Genomic DNA, 18,070 nt, shown 5'->3' with positions numbered 1-18,070 from the left:
GCTGCCCTTCAAAACTTAACCATCTCTACAAATCAGGAGTACCCAAATATCTATCTTATCTGCTAGCTCTAATTAGGTATTCTCAAATCTGGAGCAACTACACATGAAAGCAACCTGAACCCCATCTCCAGTCCACACCGTCCAAATGATGAGGATTTCTTACAGAATGTCAGAGAGCAACTGTTTATAGAAGACAATATCCTTTGAACGGATATTTTGGCTTCCACGAGACACGAGATGATGTCGCTGCAGATCCCTTTTACGTAGCAGACGATCCATTGAGAGCTGTATGCGTGAAGGCTTTCTTCTAGTCCTTCAAACTCATGCAAATGCATTCAGAAGGTTCCTAACTCTTGAGTGATATGGGGGCATTTTGTCTTTGACAAATATGTAGTGCTTATTATCATAACTATAGGCAATTTGTTAGAATTGCTGACAGTAGCTATTATAAACCACCACCAGAGAAGAAAGTCTCAAGGTACATATGCCCTATATCCAGGGGTGGGCTTCAAAAATTTTAGCAAGGGGTTCTCTGCCCGGTTGCTGGGTGGGCGTGGCCATGGTGGCCATGGCCTAGTCGGCCTCCTGTACCATGGTGGGGGGGCATTTTTGCGTTTCCCCGGGCTCTGGAGGCTTTCCTTGAGCTCCGGGAGGGTGAAAATGGCCTCCCCAGGTTCCGGAGGCCCTCTGGAAGCCGGAAACTGGCCCGTTTCCAGCCTTCCCGAACTTCCGGTAGGCCTGTTTTTCGCCCTCCCCAAGCCTCAGTGCGCGCCCTGCATTTACCTGCATCTAAAACCGGAGGGAGGGGCAGGGTGGGTGGGGCCAGGCAGGAGTGGGATTTGGAGGTTCTCCAAACTGCACAGAATCCCAGCAGCCCATCCCTGCTATATCAGTAACCCATGCTGATCACCACTCAACTGGGTGACTATAATTTCAATTCTGAATGGAATTTCCTCTGAAGAAGACACAGCAGCTCTGGCTGGTATATAATGCAGCAGGTGGACTTTTAAGCGGGACAATTCCAGCAGTGCAGAATTATATTTATATTAAATTCATTGCATCTATCACCCAAGATTTCCATTGAAATTCAAAATGCTGGTTGTTTTATTTAAAGGCCTACACTGCAGAACTTAAATGCATCACACAATATCTTGCCAGAGCCAGTTCAGGCGTTTGGTCCAGAGGGTCTGCTAAAACAAGGTACACAAGATATGATTCTTCTCTGATAACCCCCACCCTTTGAAAAATACCCTCGTGCCCATAAGTATGTGCAACTCCCATTTTTCAGAAACAGCTCAAAGACGTGTTTCAATGAGCCTTTGGTTCCAGTTGACACTAACGGGTGCTGATCTGAATAGTTTTGCTCTTTGGTGATGGGCATTTTTTTAAAATCTTCATATTTGTTGCTCCTCTGGGACTGGGAGAGATTATACCACTATAAATATTTACAAATATATATATTTCTGTGCATATATTGCATATATCATTTTGCCAAGAAAAGATGTTACATGAAATCTTTTAAAATTCTGTTAACACAAATAATTTTATTACTTCTGTTTCCAAACTGAAATAATTGAAAATGCAAAATATTTTTTCTCCAATTTCTATATAAAAATTCTCATGACAGTTATTCTTAAACAAGGAAATATTCAGTGCCTTTTTTCCTAGTAACAGTGCAAGGTTCAACTGCCTTGGAATTTCATAGTATGGAGAAAATATCAGGATCTGCAGGGGGGAAAAAATAGCAACCAAGAATGTAAAATAAACTTGCTGATATAAACCCTTTTAAATTGCATCTAGAAGAGATGCTAGAAAGCAAAAATCGTGGCCTTCCACTAACCAAATCCTAAACAAATTAGATAATCTGCAAATAGAAATTAAGTGTTGATATAATTCCATTGATTCTGGCCTCCAACATTTCTTGTAGAAAAAATAAAAAATGTTCTATATATCCAGCTATTCTAATATGTTCCATGTTTGGGTCTGGAACTGAAGATTACTAAGAAAAAAAAATATTTTTGTCTTTGCTATTTGATGATTCATGAAAGTAGCTTCCAACTTTTACATTCAGCTGATGCCGAAATATATTTTGGGATTCTGCCTAGGCTCAAATTCGTGAACTGTTCCAGATTGGCAGAAATGCTATCTTAGGTAATAGCAAACTAAAAACAGAGAACTTGTGGATTAAAAGAATAAAATAACTGTGTTTCTAACCAGAAGAGATTTTGTTGGAATGGTTCTTTCTTTTTAGGCTCTTGCTATATAGAATATGTGTCCTACTGGCAGGACAGTACTGTCAATCAGACCTCTCTGGGCGATATCCTACTGAACAATGTCAAACCCTGAGTAATCTTTTATTTCAACCCACCCATTCATAAAACAGCTTTTCCAAATGATACCCTCAGTATCAAGGATAAATATCAATTGGCAATTTGAACTCCTTAAAAGAGAAGAAAGCGAGGTTTCCATTGTCAACTAGAGCAAACACCACCGGAACATCTCCACTTTGATAAGACAGTTGCTTGACAATCTTCAGGGATGGGACCTGCTCATCAAAACTGGAAGAAAAAGAAAAACAACCCAACTTTTTTTTCCTATTTGATAATAATTTAATATTATTATTTATATTTGATAATAATAAATAATAAGAACAAACTAGACACAGGGACAGTTTTTTCTTTTTATTCTTGATTAATGTATTTTATTCTCCTTATGTATACTGAGAGCATATATATGAAAGATATTCCTTGTGTGTCCAATCACACTTGGCCAATAAACAATTCTATTCTAATTTTAAAGAGTCACATCATAAAAAGTATTACTGTATCTGGGGGCAAGAGATGGAACATATCTGTTCCAATGAAACAGGGAACTATTTTTTTAAAAAAAGAGTTTCAGGTCCCCATGGTAAAAGCAAGAACTCCAATAACAGCCAGTATTGTTAGATCCAGTAACTGGAGGATCTAGTTTCAGGGTGGATCTAGTTTCAGGGTGGCATCTGAAGTCCTAAATCTGTTTGGGCAGTCATCTATCACAACAGGTTCATCACAAACAGGACAACTGTTATCTCTTTCTCTTATCCATCAAAACAAACTGGACAAGCCATATAAACACATGAGCAAAATCTATAACAGATTGAAATTAGATTACAAGCAACTATTACCTTTGAACGCACATGCGGACATAAGGCTTCCCAGGATCATTCTTTTTAAAAGTTGAAGCACCATCAGCAGGATACACATCAAAATCTATTTTTAGCTCTGATGAATCATTCTGTAATCTGTGGAGGTTAACCATTAGTACAAAAATTTGGCCATTCTCAGATGTGCCAAAGGAGGGGAAGGAAAAAAAAATATTCAGGTACAGAAAATCTTAGCAGGACTTATAATTAGCCTTCTCCCTATCCTTTAGCAACCCCAAACAGTTAATGCTCAAAGTTGGTGGCACAAAGTCTCACTATTTAAGCCAGAAAGGACATGAAAACTATAGCATAGGTTGCAAACTATTCTTTTATACTAAGAAATCCTCAAATAATTCACTTTCCATTACTGGTTCAACCCTGTAAAAATTCTTTTGTTAGGACTGGGTTGGATGAAGGTGCTTGCTCCTCGAGGGTAGTTTAATGGTGAATTCATTAATTCCTGTGCCTCCCCGTGCCATGTATTCTTTCAGTTTTGTTTGCTTTTGTTTTGAGTAATTATTTACCAGATGTTTTACCCTATAATGCAAGCTATCTAAAGTCACTTACTGAGGCAGCACAAAAATTGACAATAATAAACCAATTGCCACAGCTGTCAGATTTCCCAAAATGTTACTTTAAGTCCTCATCCATTAAAACATGATCCCTGAAGGCAATTGGATAATCCATACTGGACATGAACATGTCAGCAAGGAAAGGAAAGTAGCAGAATGGCATATCTGACTCAGGATTAAATTTTTAAATGGCTTTTTAAGAGTGGAATTAAATAGCAAGCAGCAGGAGCGGATGGTGGAAAAAATTACATTCCTTCTCCACAAACACTCGAATGTTTTCAATACAGAGGATCCCATGGGCTTGTTCTCGTGTCCAAAAAAAAAAAGGCAGATAGCCAATGGTACACTGAATGACTAATGTAGCATGAACCTCAACTTCACTTCCCAGGCATGTAATTACAGTAAATACCAAACTACCTCCTTAAACAGGAAAGCATTTGCATCAAGAGAAAAACCAACACTCAGATAAATTTTAAGATTCCAGTTATCTCCATCATTTTTAGCCTAAGGGCAAGAGGATTTCCTAAAAAATATTACATGCTGAAAAAAATTAAAGTAGACTTCCTCAACCTCACCTTCTTCCTTATTAGCTTGGGGACAAGGACAATTCTAGTTCAACGTATCTGGAGAATACGAAGTTTGGACAGCTATACTTAAGACCAGCAGAGTATGCCTATTTGAATCTGAGACTTATTTACTTTTATTGGCATTTAGTTAAAAGAATTGCAACTTAACAATTAACACTTTACAAGACAAGAGACATGTATCGTGGTGCACTGCATGAAACACCTTCAAAATTGGATGGAATTATTTGCACTGCACAGAGGCTTAGGGGATTTAAGATTAGGTGCTGACCTTTCAAGTAATGCTTCTGACATACAATTTGTCGTGCTATGGATGCTGGGAAAATGATTTGGAAGCAGTCCTTTGGATCACACATGAACACAGCACATTGCTGCTACTCATTAAAGCAGCTGGATTTTTCATGATCCTGTGCGACCCTGAAAAATACTGCTTTAATGAATAATAGAGATGCCACACGCAAATAGGGGCAGAAGAACCACTAGTTCCAGAATGTTTTCCAAGTGTAAACTAATGATTTGTAATGCTTGGAAGTAAACATCCCCAGGTATATGCTATATGAGAAGAACCTATGACCCTCCAGAAGTTGTTGAACCTGAACAGCCAGAGCTCCAACTGGTAGGGTGTTGCAGAGGGCTACAGGTTCTGCATCCTGCTCAATATGACTGTTGCTCATACCTACAATTACTGGGACAGGTTAAAAGCATTTAGCTCATTTTCTGGTTTGATACTTACTGAAATGCTTCCTCCAATAAGCGTGAGGGTTGGAAAACACTGATCTGTTGAAGGATGTCAGCTGGAAGGGAAGGAAAGAAAAGAAATTTGGATTAGGGCCTTCACAAAACATGTCTCTGCCGCCAAGCCAGCTATTCTGGCATTCAGAAATACCCATCACCTTAAACAAGGTGGTATGTATTCTTCTTCAGAGAACAAAAGTCAGATCTTTCTCTCTTTTTCAGAAGCCACAATACCTGTGGAAAGTCCTTGGCTTGGTTTCACAAGTGGGGCGATTGTCTGTATGCAGAGATCTTCCCGATCACTCCTCTCTCTCAGAAGTGCCTTGTACTCTTGCCAGGTGGTGCAACGCCGGACTTCGGCATCCTCATTGACACTGATTTTGTATCTGCTCTCCCACTTCAGCTGTTCCTGTTCCTTGCGGGTCAACCGCTCGTGTTTCTGGTTGAGCCGCCTGCGCCAATGGCTTGCGTCAATTGCCTGTGCTGTTACGTTCTCTGGGAGGAGCCTCTTATCAGGCTCTGGCAGGAAGACTTCAGGGCAATCAGCACCCATGTTAGGAAAATCAATGGAGGTGAAATTCCACCTGGATGTACGCATATCCTTATGGCTTTCCCCAAAGGTCTTCCTACATGTCTCTTTGTAGTCTTGAGCACAGGTGGGCAATTCGCCGCAGTCTCTTGTGACACTTGAAGATGGGATTAATTCAACATTTGCAATTTTTGGATCCGGTGTCTTTATTGTTGCTTTGGGTGAACCATCTGATGCAGTAGAACTGGAATTAGCATGACGGATCTTAGCCTTTTTAGGTGACCGTTCTTGGGATTTCTCAGATAGCTTGGGTGTCTTCTCTTGTGATCTTATAAAAGAGAAGAGGATAAAAACATGGGCACAGATTATCTGTTACTATCCCCAAATTATTCAAACACATTATTCATAAACTGTCTTTCGTTCAAAAGGATGCAAGTAATTATACCTCAGTTACTTTTAATCATTTTTTCAACCAATAATTCAGTCCATTCAAAAACCTCTAGACGTGTAAAATACTCAAACAACTCCTTAGTTGCTGGGTCAAACTGAGGATTTAAAAGTGACAGCTTTTGTTTGATCGTTGTGAACCAATGACAGGCAGCATGCAAGTTTAATGAAGTAAAACAGTTTAATTTCTTAACAGTTTATTAAACTAGCTACGTCAGTTGAATTCTGAACCACTTGAAGGGTCTTAACTATTTTTGAAGACAGCCCCATGATATTAAACATTCCTAGAGCATAAATCCACCATAGCAAGGCTATCCCTGTTCAGGAAAGGGCATTGCTATATGTCAGGAAAAAAATGCTAAGGGTTGATCTGTGTATTGAAATTTTGGATTAAGACATAATTAACACTTTACCTGCTTCTTCAGTGGGTATGCACTTTCATCCAGAATACATCTAGTACCAAATTTTTAAACCTGCAAACCACCTGTTTACCAATAAAGTTTCCTTCTTCTCGAGACTTTAACTTACTTATCCATATTTATCCCTCTGCCAAATCCAGATAGTGATTTAGCATCTCCAGACCTTCCCTTGATTAAGGTAACTCAGAGAAACAAAACTTGGTGTTCCCAACATAATGATGATCATATTTCAAAGCCTTCAAAATGACTGATCTCATATGTACTACTTAAAATGGCAACAGGGTGATCCCCCTATAGTGTGTCACTCACAAGAGGCACTCCTGATTTTTTTTTTAAAGTGGGCAAGTCACACAGGTATGTCTTGTAATATATTTTTCTTACTAACTATAGCTAACTTTTTCTTTTTTTAAAATCAGGGACCAGAAATCTATGATCCTCAGGTACTCCCACTATAGGAAGTCCTTGACTTAACGACTGTAATGGAACCTGCCCATCATGGTTATAACTTGTGACAGTCATCAATATGTTCACTTACGTGACTAAGCAAATTTTCTGACTTTTTTTGCAGAAGTCATTAAGTGCATCTGCAGTTGTTAAGCGAAGCAATGGTTCACTACGGGCACGGTTTTGCCAAAAAACAAAAATAAATGCCAGTTTTGGGCAAAAACATTGTAGAATGCCATCATATTATCACAGAATGCTGCAAACATCATAAATATGGACCAATTGATATAAGAACATGAAATGTGGTCATGTGATCGTAGGAGGGGCACAATTGTCAGAACTTCAAATTCAGGACAAAAGTACCCTAAGAGGTCCGTCGTAACCTCAAATAGTTTCTCGGCAATGGGTTGTAAGTTAAAGACTGCCTGTAATGGGAGTACCTATATATCACACTATCGGCCATGTTGGCTGTGGTTGCTACAAATTATGTTCAGCAGTAACTGGAGAGCTACTCGCTCTCCATCTAGAGCAAGAGACAAATATGAAGACAAGAACAAAACAGATGCATTTCTCAGTGCTTAATTCCATGCCCACCTAGGGCTAGCTTGTCAAGGCCATCACTCCCACTGCCCACATGCTTTTACCCAGGGCTGGAGCATCTCCTCTTGTGGCTGCTTCTCTCCCTGCTTTGGTAGTGGCTATCCAGATTCAGCTGCCTCTCGTAAGGTGTTGGAACAGTGCTGTAAAAGAGAGATCCCCCCCACCCAAAAAAAGATCAAAACAATCGGTTCAGAGACAGCAACAGGTCACACTAGAAAAGCAAACCTTTTCTCCTTTTTCTTCAATCAAACAGAGAAGCAAAAGACTGAAAGAGAAATACAATCATCTCAGGAAGTAGGGATATTGAGAGGGGAGAAGAGGGAGCAACCGTGCAAAGTTAAAGAGATTCATAATGGACACAGTGCCAGGAGAGAGGGAAAATGATTGTCAAACAATTACCTGGAATGGAATCTCAAAACGATGTAACCCAGTCGCTTCAAGTGGCTATATACCTTACAATAGGGATGAAATGTAAGCAGTTCACATGAGAAAGGACTCTACGTTCTTTAGAGATTCAAATATCAAACCCTTTTTTAACCTGAATTGTTGTGTGAATGAAAGCCACCTTCCTATTGGTAGGTGGTTCACACATACAATGTCTCCCATATATACATACAGCACGATTTGTAGATGCTCCTAGTTGTTAAAAAGGTGTATCTATATCAAAGAGGCATTTAAATAGCCATTTGTCATGCAAACAAAACCTTGAATACATTAAAGTCAACTGCACAAAATCAATTTAACTGAACTTGCAGCCTTCACAAAGCACAGAAAATTAGGGCTACAAGATCCACACCAGAAGGCAGCTGTGGCAAACTATTTCCATAAGGCTGCTAAGAAAACATAGGCATATCCATGTAGTTACTAGGAGTTGAGCCCCATTTGAGGGAAACTTTTCTTTTTTAACTTCCAAGTAAACATATAAAATTGTAGTACAAAAGTGATGGGACCCCAAAGCAACAAATGATACGGGGGTAGTTAACATGCTGCATCATTTTTAAAATTTAACAATGATCTCTTTTCATTTGAGTACAACAAACATTGGGTTTTTTTCCATCCGCCTAGAGAAGATCACAATTTTAACTGAGATTTTGTTCCCCTAAGTCTCTTAAGGATTCTAATCAACATTGAAGTCTCAGCCGAATAAACTTAAGAACACCATAGAAAGGTTTCACTGATATCTGATCTCTTTTTAAAACAAACCGCCCCTTAAAAATAAGGAAGAGACTATATAATACATAATAATCAGATATTACAAGAGGCACAATTTAGTCTTTGCATAGATGAAGGTATGAAAAATTATTAACAAGTTATGTTCTAAATTATTAACAAGTTAAACAATGATGTTTTACATTCAACCATCAAGCTAAGGACACTTGCCTGAATTCTGTACTTTGGGTCTAATACTGTATTTGCTCAGGCCATTCAGCAATATCTAGGTTGGACTGCAACTTGATATATTTACCGTATTTTTCAGAGTATAAGATGCACCTTTTTCCCCCCTAAAAGGGGATGAAAATTTAGGTGTATCTTATACACCGAATGTAGCCCTGCCCACCCACTGGCCCCCACCCTTTGGCCTCTGCCTCCCAGCAGTTTATCTCCTTGCAGCAAACAGCAAGAAAAAATAGCTCCTTTCAGCTTTAGCACAGCCTAATTAGCACAAGTCTGGGCCTCCAGACTCTCAGCTGTTTTGCTCTCAGCTGTTTTGGGCAGGCCTCTGCTGCTTGCTGCAAGAAGGTAAATTGCTGGAGCAGATTTTTTTTTTCCTTGTGCTAATCAAGCTATGCTGAAAACGAAAATTAAAGTAAAGCAGGCTGTTTGCTGTTTGCTGCCATGAGGCAAAATTGCTGGGAGGCAGAGGCAGAGGCAGATTTCTTTTTCTTGTTTTCCTCACCAAAAAAAGTAGGTGCGTCTTATAGTGCAGTGCTCTGAAGTATAAGCACTGCACTATATGCTTATACTCTGAAAAATATGGTAAGTGCCATTATTGATGCTTCAAAGGCATGATTAGAAACAGATTTTTAATGAGTGATTTCCCCTTTTCAGTCCACTCTACTTTTTAAGGAATACCATCGATATCATACTGCAGAGTACAGGTAGTCCTCGACTTACAACAGTTCATTTAGTGACCATTCAAAATTACAACAGCACTGAAAAAAGTGACTTATGATCATTTTTCACACTTATGACCATGGCAGCATCCCCATGGTCACGTGATTTACATTTCGATGCTGAACTCACATTTATGACAGTTGCAGTGTCCCGGGTTCATGTGATCCCCTTTTGAGACCTTCTGACAAGCAAAGTCAATGGGGAAACCAGATTTGCTTAATATCCGTGTTACTAATTTAAGAACTGCAGTAATTCACTTAACAAATGTGGTCAGAAAAATTGTAAAACGGGGCAAAACTCTAACAAATTTCTCACCTAACAACATAAATTTTGGGCTCCACTGTGGTCGTACGTTGAGGACTACCTGTGGTATTGTCTGTGGTATTGTGAATGCTGCTGTCCAACAAAGCTGGACAGCAGCATTCACTGCATAAGCAGTTAACCTCAAACTTCAATGAAATATCCTCACATGCCCTTTCCCGTCAACTTAACTGCACAACTAATTGTGATAATGTAATTACAGCAGAATTGCCAGCTTTGAAATTTAATGCTTCTTTTAAACTGCCAAATTTCACTTCCATAGATGTTGAACTCCAAATTTCGAAATGCACCTGGTATTTTAGTAGGCTGACCGACTTTGGAGACAGCAGATCCTCATATGCTTCCTGGACTGACAAAGGTAGGTCTTTGTAGAATAACTGAAGGGATCCCTGTAAGGAAAGAAAAAATCAATGTTCAGGAACTGTGCAAACCTACCTTTGTGGCGATTGCCTCATATATTCCCTGGGGTCTAAAGAGCTACAGTGGGGCAAAAAAGTATTTAGTCAGCCACCAATTGTGCAAGTTCTCCCACTTAAAAAGATGAGAGAGGCCTGTAATTGTCATCACAGGTAGACCTCAACTATGAGAGACAAAATGAGAAAACAAATCCAGACAATCACATTGTCTGATTTGGAAAGCCAGCAGGCAAGGTTGCAAATAGTGATCCCATGATCATGGGATGTTGCAAACATCACACATGTGAGTCAGTTATCATGTGCCTGAATCGCAATCATGTGATCACATGGATGCTATGATAGCCACGACTTTGAGGATTGGTTGTTAAATTCCACTTGTTCAGTGCTTTGAACAATTGCTGAATGAGTGGTTGCTAACCTGTAATCTCAAGATACAGGAATTGGTTTTACAGTACAATACGGCTTATAGAACGATCACACAGAATGATCACACAGACCCACAGAATGGGCCATTTGGGGGCAAATTCTGTAAATAAAACACCTGCAATGAAAATACTGCAGCAGCTTTGACGATACCCAATTCCAAGAATTATACACTGGTATTTATAAAGTCATGTACATCTGTAGGTTTCAAACAGATGTGCTTTCTGCAGAAGAAACTAGTGTTGCAATATCAAGGAATGGGAGATGGGAACATTTCCTGCGAGTCTGCTTATCCCAACCTGCATGTTCATAAGAAAAGGTCTGACATGAAGAAGTGGCAATTATTCAGAAGATCTTCTGTGTAATCCTGATTGTGCAGGATTCTCAATCCTATGGAGATTGCAACCACTCTTAGCAGTGTGGTTACACTCTCATTTTAGACATTCCCATTAGTACGAGGTTAAGACAGAGAGCCAACTCCCCTAAACAGATTTCCTTCTCTTGAAAAAGTATTATATGGCTGTAGTCATTCTAGCATCCCCGCCTCCTAATCGTTTTCCAAATACTTAGACAGCTTTCTTTCTTAATTTACATGATTATTCTGTGGCAAAATTTGGAACTGTGTGTCCAGACAACAGAACAGGGGAGATGCTTAGCTACACGAAACTGCTTCATAAGCTTGTGGATGTGATTTACTTACACATTCCAGGAGATACAAGGCTTCTTCTGGAAGCAGGCACTGCTTTCCATGCTGTGTAAAACCCATGGTGTGCCAGAATTTCCCCTGATGGCAACAAAAAAACACTGTTAATTTAGGAAATCAATCCCAATCTCTATTAACATTTCAAAAAGAACAAAATAAGCCCAGGATTGTTGGAGCATTCTAGGAGACTTTCACTCAGTGATTCAGTCGGACCTTCTCTATCTGAATTAAGGCTGTACTGAAGAATGGAATTTCATCCTTGTGCCAAAGGCTTGAATTACAATTAGGGAACATAAAACCCCAGAATTCTTGGTCTCTCAATGCACCCTATTGTATGTGTGTGGAGAAAGTTAGCCTGATGTCCGGTTCTCCCAGGGATTGAATTATTGGAGGTGAGACAATAAGAATAATTCAATAACCTTGTTGTCTTAACTTTCAAAAAAGCTGGCTTTTAGACCACTACTAGGAGGGACAGGAAAGAAATCAAGAGTAAAAGTTAACAGATTTCATTTGCTCATCCCATATCTTCTTTATCCACATATCACATTCCAAGAATCATAGCTGGTTCCAGTATAAACAATGCCACAGCTACAAGCCAAACACTGCAAATACAGTTTTTATTTTGAGCAATCTGATGAAAGAGAGAGGGCACACATTATTCAGTGGCAATGTCATAATATGAAAACTGAAATCAATCCTACTACATCTGGCTCTGATCTGAAAGAAGCCTCTGGCTACTGGTATATGCTGCTCTGAGATAGAAGCTGGTAACAGTAAGTTATTTAAGAGAGTAGGAATGACATCATATAAAAGATACAGTAGTAAAACTTACTGCAGGGGATTTCAGTTCCACAATACCTTCCTGGGGCTTCCACTCAGCCTTCACCAAACTTCCCCTATAAAGGAAATTTAAAAAGAAGAATCTCTATCTGTTCATTCTCCAATATTCTTGGCCATAAAAAAGGGTTAAGAAGTTATTTTAATTTTAACAGGAAGCAGAAGATTTACATCTTCTTAAAATAGGTACAGAGCAGCTCCAGAATTACTATGCATAAACAACAAAGCAGATTATTGAAACTTTCCCTTCCAAAATCCATGTTCTACCAGCACAGAACAGCTAATAGAAAAGACACAGATCTAAGAAGAAATAACTTGTGGTGTCTAGATTATAGAGCACTTACTAGGATTTTAAATAAGTTAAAAGAGAGTGAAGTTGAGGTTGCTTTCTGTGCTTTGGAAAAGCAGCTGTAGCCAAGCAGAAATGCTTCCCACCCCCACATCCCTCATGCCGTCATACATTCACTTTACTCACAAGCACTAAGCATCCAAGTTGCAGCTGCCTGTGATAATTGAGCCACTCCCTGGTGTTTTCAAGGATGTGCTGACGTCCAGAGGCAGCATCTCTCCACCTCAGGCCCTTGGCTTACAAGAGCAAATGCTAAGACAGTGGAGAGGGGCGTAGGAGGAAAGGTGATAGCAAATAGCCTATAGAGGGGAAGTGGAAGTGGTGGCATGAGATTGGCTACTATTATGAGCTGGCAAGAGGACTTTCATTCAACTGCCAGGACCACAAGCTACTGTATATCCTGCTGGGGGTCCTGCTTAGAGCTTTGCCTGGAGCTTGGCAGCACCTAGAAAAGGAGCAACCACACTGAAACAGCACCCCATCCCAACCCGTGCAAGAACTTTTGGAAAAAGACAAAGAGTTGTATGCTACTTTGTAGACTTTGGAAACTTTTTTTTTTTTTTTTAAACTGAGTGTTAAAAGACTGGTATAGAGTATTAAAAACATGTGGTCACAGCAACTTGCAAGTCCTAGATGGGTCGAGCTGACCCAAAGTAGCTTGTTGTTTGGGAAGGTAAGTGCTGAAATAGAATAGAATAGAATTTTTATTGGCCAAGTGTGATTGGACACACAAGGAATTTGTCTTGGTGCATATGCTCTCAGTGTACATAAAATAAAAGATATGTTCTAATAAATAAAGCATCATGTATAGATTTGCTATGCTGGGATGTATCCATTCCTTGGAAAACAAAAAACCCTCACCTCAATTTCATTATGAAATAGTTAGACTGTCAGAAAACCTTATAAAAGTGGTCCATGGCCCCTTATATGACATTAGTTTACTTCAGGATAGATACTGTGAAAAAGAGAAGCATCTCTCCATATATCTGATTGGCAGGTTTCACAAGCCAACGACATTTTCACAAGAGACTTTCTGCAAATATCTGTAACCAGGCAGATTCAAAACAAGCGAAGTGGCTTCTCAGGCAAACCCTAGGCGCTTGGATTTTTAAAGGGAAAACTTACTCCTCATATTTAACCCCAAAATTCCAAAATAGTGCAGACCTTTCCCTATGTCAGATATAATCATAATCCCTGCACCAATCAACAATCTAATGGTCACATTTTGCACCAACTGTCGCATCCAGATGTAGCCCGTATGCCTCTTCATGAAATTTATATTTTATTTTAAAAAAAATTTAAATCAACATACAATATGTGCAAAAGTCTAGCTGTGCTTCAGCCAAAAGAATAATTCTTGTTAAGATCCACCCATTCATGAGTGGCTGCAGCCTACAGGTAAAATCTAATTGCACAAATCTGCTACCATTTAGTAATCCTGGAACAATGTAGGATTGACATATACAACTTTCAGAGGAAATGCCATTTCCTTGCATATAAATAAACCTCAACCCCTGAGCTGATTTTCTATTGACCAGAATCTCTTTTGTCTTGTTTGAATTTAAACAGAGTTTGTTGCCCATCATCCATTTAAATTTTGTAAACCGGAGTCACTGGGGTATTAATTGGGCAACTGTATAAATTTGTTTAATAAGTAAATAAATAAATAAATATCTTGGCTAAGTCTAAAGTTCAACACTCTGGACTTCTATCTTGAAAGTATGTCAAGCTGCAACAAGGTTGAATGTGCATCATTGAGCCAGAAACTGGTCTAGTGGTTAAGGCTCCAGGCTAGAAAGTGGGCGACTCCAAGTTCAAGTCCTGTGTCAGCCATGAAAGCCATCTGGCTGACTTTGGGCCAGTCACTGTCTCTCAGCCCAACCCACCTCACAGGGTTATTGTTGTTGAGGGGAATATAGGAGCAGGAAGATGTGTTGGATATGTTTGCTGCCTTGAATTATTTGCAAAAATAATAAATGTTTGATAAAAATAAATAAGCATATATAAAGCTCTGAATGAGTATTCTCACCTATTTCATGTAAATATTGATCACAGAGAGTAAGGAAGAGTCTGTCAATAATGTTGACTAACAAATTTTCATCCTACCTTCCAAATCCAGATAGGAAGCTAGGAAAACCCAGAAAACATTGTGGTAGAGAGCTACCTCTCTGTTATTATATAATATATAGCCTTACACATACCCACACAATCACAAAGGATACTATGACCATTAATGTCAAAAGCATCTAATATTTTCAGCATTCCCCTTTTTATGTAGATCAGGGGTGTCAAACTGGATTTCTTCGAGGGCCGGATCAGCATTGTAGTTCTCCACAGGCCAGCTGGGGGAGGGGGGGAGATGGGATGGACACCTCCTGCAGGACTTTGCCAGCCAAAATGAGGTGTGAGGGGGCGTGCACGCCCTGTTTTTGGCCTGGACGGCTTCCTGCAACACTTTGCTGGCCAATACGGGGCATAGGGGCCGTGCACCCCGCCCATTTTGGCTGGCAAAGTGTTGCAGAGGCCATCCAGGCCAAAAACAGGCCATGCAGGGACCGCGTGTGACCCCCCCCCCCGCACCCCATTTTGGCTGCCAGACGTGTCCAGAGGCTTTGCTATTTCCACGCAGGCCCTGAGGGCCTGATTTCAGCACCCCTGATGTAGATCAGACAACAAGAAAACAAAAATAGTCAGTGCCATATTTCAATTTAAAAACCTGACTCAAATGTGTCCGGACTCTACCTTTATCTCAGATTGTGAAACAACCATCTTCTCAGTTATTTAGCTAAGAACTGTGTATTTGAGAACTGCCTGAAACTCTCCAGTTTGCTGGAACAAGAAAAGTTTTTCCCTTTCCTGTTAACAGAGTCCCTTGTGTAGAACTGGAAAAGCTAAAAACATACTAGACAAAACATTTTAAATTAATTGATAGTTTAGTACTTTAGTTCTAGGCATAATTCATACATACAACCGCACAACACGCTCCTCCTCCAAAAGTTGCCAATGTTCTTTCCGACATTGACGCAACTTCGATTCTTGTTCTTCTGCTCCATCAGGAATGAAATCTTTTTGACCAAGTGAGCGCTGGGGGATCTTGTGATCACGTGTTCGAGCTGCCAGCAGTTCTGCTGGGCTTCACGGGGGGAGGAATCGGGGGAGAGAGAAGGTAAGAATAATCACTTAAATATTCAATTTTTCCATGATGGATTCCTCCAAATATGCTAAACAGTAGCAGATCAGACCACAAGTCTATTTAGCCAGCATAGCCAATTCCAACAACTGCTATTACCCACTTTCTAAATATCCTATTATTCAACTTCCCCAAATCACCCCAGGTTTTAGTATAAAGATAATTTCCGTTTACAATGTAAGTACACACCAATGTTTCTCCATCTTGGCAACTTTAAAATATGTGTACCTTCAACTTCCAGAATTCCCCAATCGCCATACTTAAAGTTGCCAACATGGAAAATTGCTAGTATACACACTTCTAATCTTTTCTCTAAATTAAAAGCTTAAACCTTGTGTCCTTTCAAGGAGAATTACTGTCGGGGCCCTACATAACGTCTAGTTTGCATGTGCATTTTTGCCAAAATGTCCACCCTACATGGCTCTTTTGCTCATTTTAGGGAAATCCCTTTGGATTTCCTCAAACTCTCTTTTTGTACAAGTAGTCCTCAACTTATGACAATTGAGCCCAAAATTTATGTTAAGTGAGAAATTTGTTACGTGAGTTTTGTGACTTTATTTACATTTGTTAAGCGAATCACCGCAGTTGTTAAATTAGTAACACAGTTGTTAACTGAATCTGGTTTCCCCACTGACTTTGCATGTCAGACGGTCACAAAAGAGGATCACGACTCTGGGACCCTGAAACCATCATAAATGTTACTTGTTAAGCAACCAAATGTAAATCAGGTGACCATGGGGATGCTACAATGTGAAAAATAGACGTCACTTTTTTCAGCGATGTAACTTTGGTCACTAAGCAAACTGTTGTAAATCGAGGACTACCTTTACTTACCTTCCTTAATAGTCATTTACTTTTTAAAATAGTTTTAGTTTAATTGATTTCACTACAAGGCAGAGAGACAGAACCGATCATGAAATAAATTGAAGTCTATTTCTATTCTATTGTTGTGATGCTTTCTCATTTCTTTCCATTTCTAGCATATATACTTTTAACATGCACACACACACACCAGCGTTCTGCTTTGCTCTTTTAGCTCCTAAGATTACCTGCTAATTTGCCTATCTCGACCTCTCTCTGCCTGCAATTTCTTATCCTCTTCTCTTCCCCCTCAATCCCTATAGGAGAAGCAGCCCCGAGAAGGCCAGACTATTGCAATTCCTCGAAAAAAATGTGATTTCTGCTAAGAGAAAAGGAACGCGCTCTATATACATTTGAAGTCATTTCTAGGGAGGGCGGAACCAGCTGAGCAAACAGAATGGGTGCGCACCACCCACTGAAAAGCACCCGTAGCCTCTTATTTCCTCCCTGCCTGGTTGTAACCACTGCTCCTGCATCGCGTGTGCAAGCGGGGCTTTCCTGGAGCAAAACTCCCGGCTTGCAGATGTCAGAACGGCCCGGGGAGGAGCCGCACGTGGCAAAGGCGCAGGAGGGAGAAGTAAAACGCCCGTCCCTCCAACACTTCCGGCCTTCTCTCCAGCCACCCATCCTCCCCCCGCCCCACCCCCCGGGAGGGAGGCGGCTCCTTTAATCCTCCTCATCCCCACGCCGTTCCTCCCTCCCTTGCAGATACCTGAGTAAGCGACGTCCGGCCGGAGGTTCTTCTTCGGCCTCCATGATTAGGAGCCAGTTCGCAGCCACTTCTTCGAACTTCCGCTCTTTGCCCGCCTTGCCCGCTGGGTCCTAGTGCCGTAATTAATCAGGCTTCCGAGCCCCGCGGCTCAGAATTGGCGTGGTTGAAAACAATTCGTAGTCTCGGAAAAGAAAGCCGACCGGGCGGGCGCTATCAGCGGGATAAACCAAGTTTCTAATCCAAATTCTGTTTCAGATGGGATTCCCGTCCCTCCATTCATCCAGTCAAGCGTTAAACACAGAAAAGTTGCGGCACTTTGGCGTTTAGTCATGCTGACCACACTTGAGACTTTCAAGAAAAGATTAGACTGCCATTTGTCAGAAATGGTGTAGGGTCTCCTGCTTGAGCGGGGATGGGGGGGGGGTTGGGGTTGGACTAGATGACCTATAAAGTACCTTCCAACTCTGTTAATCTGTTAAACCATAAAGGAAGAAGTGTCATCACACAGATGTGCCTTGGTAATACAGTGGTCTAAGGCACCCTGTTATTAAGCTGGTTATTAAGACCAGCTGCCTGCAATTACTGCAGGTTCGAATCTCGCCAAGGCTCAAGGTTGACTCAGCCTTCCATCC

The 18,070-nt window shown here is 40.4% G+C and overlaps 1 protein-coding gene across 2 annotated transcripts; it reads right to left on the bottom strand.

Moving 5' to 3' along the window:
• Positions 1-1,524: 1,524 nt before the first annotated feature.
• Positions 1,525-17,577, bottom strand: TSEN54 (tRNA splicing endonuclease subunit 54). 2 transcript variants are annotated; one of them, XM_034408662.3, is made up of 11 exons: positions 17,439-17,577; positions 15,644-15,808; positions 12,322-12,385; positions 11,487-11,570; positions 10,238-10,336; positions 7,911-7,963; positions 7,556-7,651; positions 5,307-5,929; positions 5,071-5,131; positions 3,164-3,280; positions 1,525-2,558 (listed from the first exon to the last, which is right to left on the bottom strand). In XM_034408662.3, exons 1-11 carry the CDS (start codon positions 17,480-17,482, stop codon positions 2,408-2,410), a joined length of 1,557 nt encoding a protein of 518 aa, XP_034264553.2. In that variant the 5' UTR covers positions 17,483-17,577; the 3' UTR covers positions 1,525-2,407. The 2 variants fall into 2 exon arrangements, with proteins under 2 accessions (XP_034264553.2, XP_087743308.1); XM_087887182.1 differs by lacking the exon at positions 17,439-17,577 and adding an exon at positions 16,915-17,277.
• Between the last annotated feature and the right edge of the window lie 493 nt (positions 17,578-18,070).

This window comes from Pantherophis guttatus, chromosome 2, assembly GCF_059756535.1.
Source record: "Pantherophis guttatus breed Tessera chromosome 2, ASM5975653v1, whole genome shotgun sequence".
Classification (NCBI taxonomy): Eukaryota; Metazoa; Chordata; class Lepidosauria; order Squamata; family Colubridae; genus Pantherophis; species Pantherophis guttatus.
This window is presented reverse-complemented; position numbering and strand designations above follow the sequence as displayed.